We start from the raw sequence: 12765 nt of genomic DNA on the forward strand, positions 1-12765 counted from the left end.
GATTTGCGGTGCTTAGCTATTAAGTTATTGGCTGAAACGATTGTCGGCATGTCTGTCTTACTATCGAACTTACACAAGAACAGAAAAAAATGTTTGATCAAGTTTTTCTAGTCCTGTTCCCATTCGGTGTTTTATTATTTTTGAGACTACATATTATAAAAAAATAAATCATACTTACCTACGGTTGATTGAATTTGTGCAGCAAACAAGAAATAAACATAAAAACAAGTCTTTCGACTGATCAAGTGGTTTGTTCAAAATCTTGATATATGCTTATGACATGTTTTCCAAATGATTTGTAGATGATCTGATAATGGAGCCGGCGAGATTGGACAGAACTCCTTGACAGTATAAAGCACCTCGTGTTTGGGTTTATTTAATTTGTACTGGTGGATACTTAACGCTAAATTATGGCAGGATTGTAGAATAAGACCATAATGAGTAAAAAGACCATATTCCGTAAACGCAAGTTCATGTTTAATATCTTATCTGTTATAGGCAATAATTTGAATAGCAAAAAACCAAAATTAACCTAGCAGCTCTTTGCAGCGTTACCCATGCTTTAAATTTCATTACAAAGGGGTTTTTCTTACTTTTAGGTACCTCCTACGATAAGACTCTCTTAAACAAAATAGACAGCTTAAGAATTAAGTGTGAATCTAGGAAATGATAATTTGATGAAAGCATCATACAGAATTTAGTTAAACTGTTCAACAGTTTGTAGGTATGCCAGTTTTGCATAACTCAACTATCCAATGAATATGAACGAACATATTGAACATCAGAAAGAACATTTAGGATGGCTGAAAGGCAGATTGAGTAACCTACAAAAATATATACTTCAGAGATTAAATGGGTATACATATACATATAAAATTACTTAATCGAAAAACAAATAGGCCTACAATCAGACAGCATTAAAAAAACATCGTGATACTTACGCACACACAGCTTGTGTAGATTACATAATTACAATGTTTGCATCTCATTTATTAATTCAATTAGACCATAAAACCGATAAAAACTAAACCGAAATAAGAGTATTTTCCTTTTCTATAATTTGAAGACACTTTTTTGCGGTAGTTTTAACGTAGATCTCGTTAGGTATGGATCAGGACATCAGGGTAGGCGATACTTTCCATCACGAAGAATATTTGGAACACAGGAAATCGTGGAAACCATTCTTGAGACAGGTTGGTAAAGATTCTGCAGTTTCACTGTTTTACAATCCAGGAGACTAAACGATAAATATGGTATTAGATGTACCTATGCTTAAGGGATGTGGAAGCTAAGCAGCTTTACATAATAGACATTAGAGCATGATAGTGTATCCAAAAGCATAACATAATGACTCTAAGGAAAATACGAGTAAATTCTGGCATTAAAGAACCATTTCTTTTTCAGCTATACGTATGCACGGTATGCTCGGCATTATATTTCGTGCTGGGCCTATGTTTCGGGGCGCCGACAGTCTACGTACCACAATTGAGGAAAGAAGCAAATTCTACATCTGAACCTTTGACGGACGACATGGCATCATGGTTGTGTAATAATTCTCATGTTTTAATTTAAATAAAATAAGTATTCAAATAATTTGTCAACATATTCAAACAGGTTATTTATTCTATGTTTTTACCATGTCATGCAAAGGCTCTGGTCTAACGGAAATTTTGTTTTTGTTTCAGCATCCGTTTTGGGTTACTTCTCAATACCATGGGCAGTCATTCTGCCAATCCTCACTCAGTACATTGGAAGGAAGATACCGTTCTTAATAGTAACAGTGGTGACACTAATCAGCTTCATAGTTTTCTACTGCAGTACGAGTCCGATGCATCTTTTGATCAGTGAAGTATTTCAAGGGGTAACACTCGCCAGTAACATGACAGTCCTCATTGTTATAATCGTAGAATACTCCTCACCTAGACATAGGGGAATGTTTATGATGATTGAAACCTCGATTTTCTATTGGGGTGTATGGATTGCAAACGTGACTGGAACCTTTAGTCACTGGAGGAATATCGCTATAATTGCTTTTGTATGCTGTCTGTTTTCCTTGACGGCGATCATTATGCCCGAGTCACCATCGTGGTTAGCTATGAACGGGCGCTTTGAGGAATGCGCCAAAGCGCATCGCTGGCTTAATGGACATCATAAAGAATCGGAAGTCGAACTTGAAAGTCTCATAAAATCTCAAAAAGAATATCTAAGGAAACGTGCTGCGCGAGTAAAAGCAACTTCGTGGTATAGACTTCTAATCATCAAAGAAACAGTATTTGCTAAGGGTTTTTATCAACCACTTTTACTTTCTATGTGTGTTATGTCATTATATCATTTTTCAGGAAAATTAGTATGTACTATGTACGCTGTAGATTTGCTCAGTTCCATAACTGCTAATGAGTCTGCATCATATACGGGAATGCTCATTTTAGACGCCGTGACAATACTCGGCATGCAAATCGGTTGTGTTTTATCAAAGTTAGTCAATAGAAGAACATTGTTGTTATCTTCATCAGCTTTAGCAGTTTGAATGTCATAATAGAAAATAAAATAGTTTCTATTGTGCTGTTAACATCCTTTTCAATTGCCATTACTTGTGGTCCGATGATAATGCCGTCCACTATCTTCGGTGAACTAATATTTCTGAGGTATAAGAGTTCTTCGTTGCTCATACTTACATTGTTTTCTGAACTATTAATGGCGTCTGTACTAAAACTCTCTCCTCACATATTCAAAGCACTTACACTACACGGAGCCTTCTTGTTCTATGGTACATCAGCTTCCATTTTTGCATTTATTTTGTACAAATATTTACCAGAAACGAAAGATAAAACTCTGCAAGAAATTGAGAATTATTTCAAAGACTCGCTTGAAATTGAAGAGAATGCCAGCAAAGCGTTTATTAATGATAAAAGTGGTCTCAAATAGTAAGAAATATATGTTGTTTTTTTTTACCCGACAGTAGACGCCCTCTAAATTTCGAGCACAAGTGGCTTGCACCATCTTCCGTGAAGACAAAAAGTATGGCGAGAATTAAGTACTTATGCAATTGACAAAAATTTGTGAACCTATTTATTAATCCGTTTGTGCTCCGATAAAACCACAACAAACCCTTCCTCGAAGTTTTCAGTTTAAAAACGCAGTATAGTGTATTGCATGTAATATTTGTTGTAGGTATAAATACGGTTCAGTTCTTTTTTCTCTTCAGAGCCGATATACGGCTTTATATAACCGAGTATTCGCAATACCCATGGTAGGTAACAAGTTTGTATGAACAGAAACTACCCTACATAAACATTTGCATAAATACATTGGCCGGTTTTATTGTTTTCAATTGCAGTATTAGGGAAATTTAACTATCAATTAGGGAAATTACACTTAGGGCGCCTTTAGTAGCTAATAATATTTTTTTAAGATGTATAGTATTGCAAGTATGTAGGCTTAGATATATATAGTATGTAACATCATGCCTGTTTTCAAAGGACTAGTACTTAGACCACCTACCACTACTACCCACTTAAAATCATTTTGTACACTTACGTTAACTTGGAAGACAATGATTTGTGGTGATACTCACGGTTGATAATAATAGTAATATAACGCAAGAAACTAGAAATAAACATGATTAAAGCAAGTACTTCGTCTGATCAAATGGATTTCAAATGTAACGGAAGCGTTTTTCCATTGAATAAACAAAAGGTTTTATCCTGTTTTTATTTGGGAATATTCCTCAAATACATTGTTTGTTCTTAGTCACCTTCCCGGTTAGCGATGACTGGGCATTTTGAAAAATGTGCGGCGTCACACCATTGGTTGAAAGGGTTCGACCGAGAATTCGAGGTTTAACTCGGGAAATCTTATAAGCTCTCAAACAGAGTGCTTATTTGCAGCTGAGATTCAGAGAAAACATGTTTTGTGTTCTATGCTACATTATTAATGGAGATGTATCAATATTTTATAGCAAACTTCTGCTGTTAGATGGTGACCTTCTTTTTCATTATATATAAGCAAAAGTGAATTTTTCTTATAAAAATGTAATGGTTCTTGCAGTTGTCTAATTGTTATTCTAAAATTATTGAAAATTTAAATATAACGAAACCCTAAAGTAACTTATAAAATGTTCATCTAATTGGTTGTATCATATTAGGACTCCTCTAATAGATACTATCCTTTAATCTATACTAATATTATAAAGAGGAAAACTTTGTTTGTTTGTTTGGTTGTAATGAATATGCTCAAAAACTACTGGACCGTTTTTAAAAATTCTTTCACCATTCAAAAGCTACATTATCCACGAGTAACATAGGCTATATTTTATCCCGGTACGGGCAGTAGTTACCACGGGACGCGGGTGAAACCGCGGGAAAACGGCTTGTCGTCAAATAAAATTATTACACCAAGTATAAACTAAACGAACCAACTACAATCACATTCCTCTCAGATAAAGAGATGTTTCCACTGATGTAAGTTGATTACCGTTTCTCGCATTCAAACATCCGTGCCTTGCATGTTAGCTACATCAACAAATCATGGGTACCTGGCGTTTATCTTCGTGCGGTAATTTGCATGGTTCACGTCGTCTGACAAACTTTAAGGGTAAGTTAGGAATCGGCTAATAAACTAGGAATGACCGTAGAACTATCTATACCTACTATGTCTAGCACACTGAAGACTTACAGTTAGCTGGCAGTTGGCCCGACGGTTGTAAAAATATTTTTTTAAGAAAATCGTGAATTCAATTTAAGTTTTTAGTGATACCGTTCAAATCGTTGTTACGTGTGCACTTCCATACGTACCAAGCACCAAACTGTCGGCCGATTAAAAAGTCTGCAGTTTGCTGGTAGGGTAATACCATAAATCTGAAGAATTCATTTGCTTGATTAAACTCACTTATTTTAGGAAGATAGCTCATTTATCTAGAAAGGCTTAACAAAAATTACAAAGTGTCACATTTGTCTCGAAGAAAAACGGACTCTTTTAATGCGCGAATTGCTAAACGAAATTATTTCATTTTGTATGTAAGTATTTATGTATTGCTAAAAGTACTTATAAAAATACGACAGTGTAAGTCACAACACTTTCACACTGATTGATTTTTATCGTGCGTAGCAAAACTGAGCAAATACGCGCGACACATTAAGAGTGGCAAAAATCTATTGCCCGGATTTTAAAGTCATTTTGGTACCTTCAGTTTCTCGGTTTTTCTGCTCGAAAAATCTGCCATTGTGAAAAAGCTGCTAATTCCTATAGAAGTTCTCAAAATTACTTCAAAATAATATGTTAGGATTACTTTTGAATATACGAACACCACCTGACAATATCCAACAATACTATTTTTGTACGGAAAGTGCGTAAGAATCTAACAGGTACTGTACGTGTAGTTTTACAATGGTTTCATTCATCTATTGAACCATGTGGCATCGCCTATCACTTAGGTATAAACAAATGAACATTTTATATGTTCAGTTGCTTTAATCACGTATTTATAACCACAGCCATAGAGTGATAGTAATAATTTCAAACATTCGCACATGCGTAGAATATCTAACAGTTACGTATAAAAATAGATATTATGAGCCCATGCGAAATCGAAAAATAGCTCAAGATTCTTACGTTGGCGTCCACTTCGTAAATACCTTCGCTGTCTTTGATTAACTGGCATTAATAAAGCACGCAGTGATTGAATAAAACAGACGCCTATTCAATATTTTTACGGAATATTTTTATATCGCGTCTTATCGTAAAACGTTACTCATAAATTAATGTACCTACATAGTACATGTTGTTGACCCCGTTTATATATAAACTGGGATTTTTAACACAAGTGCGGAAAGTGGTGTTTAAATCAAACGTGTTTGAATAACTTCGATATTTTGCTCTATCGCCAGTTCAGCACTGACGTTAGGTATAATTTCCGGGAAATAAGCAGCATGTTTCCACAGTGTTTACATGTCGCAGCAGAAATTATTTGAACGAAACGCCGGTAAACAGGTAAGGACTTTACTTCAATAAATGAAATATAATTCGTATCTACGTGCATTAATAATAATTATTACTAGTAAATAATTGTTCCTATCTCAAATGTTAATTACATTGTATAATGTACCTAGTATTTTTGTTAATATTTGTTTGTTCAGTAATTAGAAGATAAAAGACTAATACATAAAAGTACTTACTAATTGGACATAATTAGGGATGTTTATTAATGCCTTAGTCACAATGAGCGTTTGTTTCTGAGTAATTATATAGAAAAAATGTAAAGGTATTTCTAGGTATATAGTCGTTTTATACGTACTTTTATGTGATTGTGCAGAAGTCTGACCGACCAGACGGATCAATTCATAACAATGATTTAGAGTGTCTTACTCGAATGCCCGTGAGAATAAAGGTGTGATTTCATTGTGAACCTGTGTTAGGTACGTTTAAAAGTTACAAATATTGCTAAATCTTATTAAGGGCTTCTAAAAACCGCGAAGAACCCATGTGGATGAATTGCTTAGATTGGGAATTAAAAGTATTAAAAAAAAAACATTTGTAGGTTTATTTGTAAATTTTAATTAGCGAAATACGTTACATAAAAAATCGATTTACAGAGACAATGTAATATCTAATTAAATATGACTTATTTGTTCCAGTAAAACGCTGATAAAACGATTTATTTTTGCTACGATGCATTTGCAATATGCAGACGCTCGCACTTCGTCAAACACCGGCGTCGTTGCAATGTGTTTGCATCCTAATTAGTGCGAGCTATCCGATTCAGTGCAACTGCAATAAAGACATCGATCGAACCGTACCTTCGTAAAGTGAATTTAATTAAAAAATAATAAATATGACGTTATTAGTGTGTGTGATCAGATACATTGTTGTGGAATAAAGTGAAATAAAATGGTGAGAGTAGATCGTGTTTTGTTTTAAATGTTTGATTAGGTTATGTTTTTGTAGACGTGACGGTGTATTAGACTGTGAACTTTGACCTTATCGTAATACTCTTTGCTCATAATGTCAGTGATAAGATTACCGTCTTAAATAAATTAACGTTTAGCGTTTAGCTTGTGAGCTCGTCGTAACGTTACCCTCTTTTTTCAAAAAAAACGAGTGTCTTGTAAAATTGATTACCTGCTGTTACTAGATATTCGTGCAATTAAACAAAACGAAAAATACCCTACCTAAATACAGTTAAAAAAACATTAATTTATGCATGGTGTTATTTTCAGAAGTCACTTCGTGATTGCTGAAGCTCATTTAAATGCATGCTACAGAAAGAACGAGTTTTCATGTAAAACCTGAAAGGCATTCGGTATGGAGCAAGACAGTAGAACTGGCGCCGAACATTTCGATCACGAAGAATGTCTGGAACACAGGAGATTTTTATGGCAACCATTCTTAAGACAGGTTGGTTAACATTTTATTTGCATACCATTCATATTTACCTGTTGTTGATGATAATATCTACCACTGTGTCACACAGAAAATGTAGATACATACTTAATATTAATATAACTAATTGTGACTGTGAGAAATACAAGAATGCAGGTATAAATGGTGTGAATTTTGGATTTGCTGCATCTGGATGTATGTCATGTAGGTAAAATGTTGGTGATATTATTTGCAATCAATCTCAAGCACAGAAAAATTTAGCAGCCAAAAATAACCAATTGAGTTTACAAATAGTACATTATATATATTATATTATTTAGTGTACATTTATGAGTAAATAAATATCACGTGAGAGAGAAGGAGTAGCAGACACAAATATAAAATGTTCCATGGTTAAAAAAAAATAGCTTTACCTATAATAATCTAGTTTTTTCTTGTTTTTCAGCTATACGTATGTACGGTATGCACTTCGATATATTTCGTCCTGGGTCTATGTTTCGGGGCACCAACAGTCTTCATACCACAGCTGCGGAAAGAAGCAAATTCTTCATCTGATCCCCTGACAGAGGACATGGCATCTTGGTTATGTAATAATCTTTTTATTTCTAACTAGCTGATCCCGCAAACTTCGTATCGTTCAAACCTTCCCTGGACCTCTACAAACATTTTAAAACCAAAATCAGCTCAATCGGCCCAGCCGTTCTCGAGTTTTAATCAGACTAACGAACAACAGTTCATTTTTATTTATATAGATAGATAGATTCAAATAATTAAATTAACATACAACTTGATCAGTTTAGTCTTTAAATGATTCTAATAAAGTCACTGGTTCTCACATTAAATTTAAGAAACTGGCCTTACAGTATTTTTTATTTTCTTTCAGCATCCATTCTGGGCTACTGTTCAATGCCGTGGGTTATCATCCTGCCAATACTCACTCAGTACATCGGAAGGAAGATACCGTTCTTAATAGTAACAGTGTTGACACTAGTCAGCTTCATAGTTTTTTACTGCAGTACGAATCCAACGCATCTTTTGGTCAGCGAAATACTACAAGGTGTAACACTCGCCAGTAACATGACAGTCCTCATCGTTATAATCGTGGAATACTCCTCACCTAGATATAGAGGCGTGTTTATGATGATAGAATCGTCGATTTTCTTTTGGGGTGTATGGATTGCAAACGTGACTGGAACCTTTAGCCACTGGAGGAACATCGCTATAATTGCTTTTGTATGCTGTCTGTATTCCTTGACGGCGATTATTATGCCCGAGTCACCATCATGGCTAGCTATGAAGGGACGCTTTGAGGAATGCGCGAAAGCACATCACTGGCTGAAAGGACATCACAAAGAATCGGAAGATGAACTCGAAAGTCTCATAAAATCTCAAAAAGAATATCTAAGAAAACGTGCTGCGCGAGTAAAAACAACTTCGTGGTATAGACTTCTAATCATCAAAGAAACAGTGTCTGCTAAGGGTTTTTATCAACCACTTTTACTTTCTATGGGTGTTATGTCTTTATATCATTTTTCGGGAAAATTAGTATGTTCTATGTACGCTGTAGATTTGATTAGTGCAATAACTAGTAGTGAGTCTGCAGCATATACCGGTATGCTCATTTTAGACGCCGTGACAATACTCGGCATGCAAATCGGTTGTGTTTTATCAAAGTTAATAAATAGAAGAACATTGTTGTTATCTTCATCAGCTTTAGGTATATTTTTCTTATTTTTAATATCCCTGTATTTGTATCTCATTAGTTTGAACGTCATAGTAGAAAATAAAATAGTTTCTATCGTGCTGTTAACGTCGTTTTCAGTTGCCATTACTTGTGGTCCGATGATAATGCCGTCCACTATCTTCGGTGAACTAATATTTCTGAGATATAAGAGTTCTTCATTGCTCATACTTACATTGTTTTCTGAACTATTAATGGCGACTGTACTAAAACTTTCTCCGCATATATTCAAAGCGCTTGCACTACATGGAGCCTTCTTGTTCTATGGTATATCAGCTTCCATTTTTGCATTTATTTTGTACAAATATTTGCCAGAGACGAAAGATAAAACTCTGCAAGAAATTGAGAATTATTTCAAAGAGTCGCATGAAATGGAAGAGGATGCCAGTAAAGCGTTTATTAATGAGAAACCGGATAATTATAACACTCAGAAACGTTAGAAGATTTTTATGTTTTCGTAATTATATTTAATGGCATTTACTGTGTAAATAATAGAATGTAATTTAAGGATAATTAAAGTTGTTTACAATGTTTCTTTGTCGTTGTTATTTCCCATGTTTATTAAAGTTGATTCAATTTGAGAGAAATGTGTTTTCACGTGTTATGAGTTTCGGGATTGTTTTTAATTGATATTATTAATATTTATGAACATTTTTATTCAACATTCAGTGCATAACTCTGATAGATAACTACATTTAATCCAGATTAATGTTAGTGACGTTGTTTAAATGACTGTTCCGACTGTTTCAACAATTTTGAGTTATCCAATAAACTCTGGCGAAGTTTCGTCCCTCCGGTAAATAGGTCAAGCTGGGACTGAGCCAGACTTTTAAGTTGAAGTACAGTGAAGATAACCGATTCACCAAAGCCACAATTAAGTACCTTTTGCCCCGCTACCCCTTGTCGCGCGGGTCGACTGAGCAATGACCGAAATTCCGAGATTCACTGACGCTAAATACTCAACTGCATCTTTGTCTTTCAAAGTACTTTGATACGATTTGTTTATAGTCGAAATTATTTTAATTTAATATTTATGGTTCTTTAAGCAAATATTGCAGTATTATTGCAGTCGTTTTTTGGCTTTATTTATGAAAATTGTATTCGTTTTAGTATTATCGCAGAGAATTCAGGAAGTGCAACAAACGGTTAAAGAAAACAGTTAGAAATGAAATGGGAATAGTACATAAATAGAATGTGACAGTTGCCAAGCGGTCGACTGTTCAGTTGACTCCTCTTTGCGCGGGAACGTTGTTTGTCTTTTATTCGGAGATCTGTGGAGAAACGGTCTTAAAAAGATCTTTTGAGATTGTTCTATATCTTCAGCCCTAGTTTTAGGTAACGTTAAAGGGTGTTCTAGTGCCTTCCAGAGATATCCATTCGAGTCGTTTGACTAACATTTTTCTTTAAAAAAATCTTGAAAATGGGACATTGAACACGGGACCAAAAGCACAAAAGATTACTAATTGTAAAGAAAATTTCACGTTAGTCACAGTTTCGCGTGACTTTGTTATCAAAATTGCACGTAGCGTGTAATCCTATCAGTATTTTAATCTCAAACGATTCAGTATAACAGGGTATAATGAAATTATTATTAACTGTATTTGCAAAGGTAATAAGTACGTAATTGATAAATACAACAGCTGTACTAGATTACTTATATTTTTCTATACCTTTCAAAACCCACTTAATACTTATCGCCTACTATTTACATAAAATGTTGACGTCAGAGGTAAACTATTACGTTGATATTAAGGCCTTTTCCCGCCACATTTCAGCGCCATCGCTAATCTTGAATGATTAGCTTCACTTTCAGCCAAAAAAGTTTTCTTATCTGGGCCAATCAGCGAGCCGACTTTAATTTACGAAAAGACGAAATCAGCGGAATTTTTAAAATACATACCTTGTGAATTTTGGGTACCAATTAACTATATTACATACACTAGGTAGGTATATTATATGCTGACAGATAGAGGAAATTATGTACGAGAGTTCATATAAAAATTCCATGACCCGGTCAAAACACTGATATTGGAAAAAGAAGTTTTTAATTTTCTAGAAAACCCTCAGGAGCTTAAATATACATAGCGAAAACTGTAATCAATTAATATGTTTCTTGTTAGTGCTAGTTCAGGAAAGCATTGTTAAACAATAATAAAATTAATTGAAAACATATAATACTTAATAAATAAATATTGAAACAAATTAAATAGCTCACAACTACAAATAAAATAAATCATTTCCGACTAAAGAATAATTCATTATTATGCGCTGAGGAAATAATATTCCTCGTAGGTATAAATAGATCGCAGGTGCAAGGGTACTGGAAAATACAATACTTTCAACTAGCTTCAGACTTTACCCGCTTCCCGATGGAACTACTTTCTGCACCTAGATAAGAGAAATAATAAGGCCTTGGTTCTATTTAATAATTTATTGAACCAACCAAAAAGATAAACAAAGTCATATTTATCGTCTAACATTGTATAAAATGCCATTGAAGCGTATCTAACGGTTTATTGACACATACCTACGCTGGTATTGTTTGCCAGCTATACAAAATAAGCAAATTATTTACAAAATAACCCTGATACGACTACTTTTTTCCAATAAGTACCTAAGTACGCACAAGTGGTCATTAAAAAGGAACACTTATAGGTCACCTGCGTCATTGACAAGCGTTGTTTGAGAATTGTGTAACACCATGAAGAACAAAATGACTAGCGGAGATTCGGAAATTTTCATGAGAAAGTAGCGCACCAAAATGCGGGTGTTTGGTAGACGAGGACCGTTACTGTCTCCGCCCTTATATGCCTTCTTTGGATCCAACCATTTTTTTGCAATACCAAAAATCGTTGACAAATGTCTCAACGAACTCACTGTACGTATTTGACTACATATTTGACTACTATTAGCTGCATATTGTATCTCCGCTCATCTTTCCTTACTCCATGTATAGTCTCTAGACTCTTTTCCGTGGTTCCGTAGCAATAGAAATAAACATTATACCTCTTGTATAGTCTTTATGTCGGTATCCTGCTATTGTCATCTTAGTATTGATTTTCAAGGTTCAGTTGTGCGAAGCCGATACAATCATTCAGTTTTTCAGTGTGATCTACTTACATTTCAATATATTGTTTGTAAGTTGTATAGATTTTTTATCACACGGGTGAATAAAACATGTACTCGCACATTGTCTTCTCCCGGAAATTAACTTTCCTATTCAAGGTACGATGAAAAAAAACATTTCATGAAGTAGTCGCATGTTTAGATTGTCTACATCGAGAAATTATTTATTAAAATTTTACTGCCCGAACTAAATCAAGAAGAGGCCAATAGACAGAAATATCATGAAAAAAATCGAGTAGTTCATCAAGTGAGCAAAATCCGCGATATGGTACGACATACCTATTATGATCTGATTGCAAACTGCGAGGGTATAATGCAGTCAGCGTTGATGAACTCGACGTGCAACACAATGCATCTTCATGAAAGCCCCTAATGAGACGGATTCGGTTTTAGTCTTTATCTACAGACTTGAAAAGTTTGTTATAACGCTAATGTGAGCGTACTAACTTTTAATAGAGACGTTGCTAGGTGATGTTGAGCAAATTTCAATTTCTTTTTGAAGTTGGAAAATAGAAGATAAA

The 12765-nt window shown here is 34.6% G+C and overlaps 1 protein-coding gene and 1 pseudogene across 4 annotated transcripts; both read left to right on the forward strand.

Annotated features, from left to right (window-relative positions):
* The first annotated feature begins 1106 nt into the window (after nt 1–1106).
* On the forward strand, nt 1107–2925 carry LOC124634691 (annotated as a pseudogene).
* Nucleotides 2926–5619: 2694 nt separating this feature from the next.
* LOC124634623 (facilitated trehalose transporter Tret1-2 homolog) lies at nt 5620–9651 on the forward strand. 4 transcript variants are annotated; one of them, XM_047170274.1, is made up of 5 exons: nt 5620–5988; nt 6633–6888; nt 7215–7392; nt 7823–7964; nt 8261–9651. In XM_047170274.1, exons 3-5 carry the CDS (start codon nt 7300–7302, stop codon nt 9556–9558), a joined length of 1533 nt encoding a protein of 510 aa, XP_047026230.1. In that variant the 5' UTR covers nt 5620–5988; nt 6633–6888; nt 7215–7299; the 3' UTR covers nt 9559–9651. The 4 variants fall into 4 exon arrangements, with proteins under 4 accessions (XP_047026230.1, XP_047026233.1, XP_047026232.1 ...); XM_047170277.1 differs by having other exon boundaries at nt 7218–7392; XM_047170275.1 differs by lacking the exon at nt 5620–5988 and adding an exon at nt 6398–6413.
* The last annotated feature ends 3114 nt before the right edge of the window (nt 9652–12765 follow it).

This window comes from Helicoverpa zea, chromosome 11 (assembly GCF_022581195.2).
Source record: "Helicoverpa zea isolate HzStark_Cry1AcR chromosome 11, ilHelZeax1.1, whole genome shotgun sequence".
NCBI lineage: Eukaryota > Metazoa > Arthropoda > Insecta > Lepidoptera > Noctuidae > Helicoverpa > Helicoverpa zea.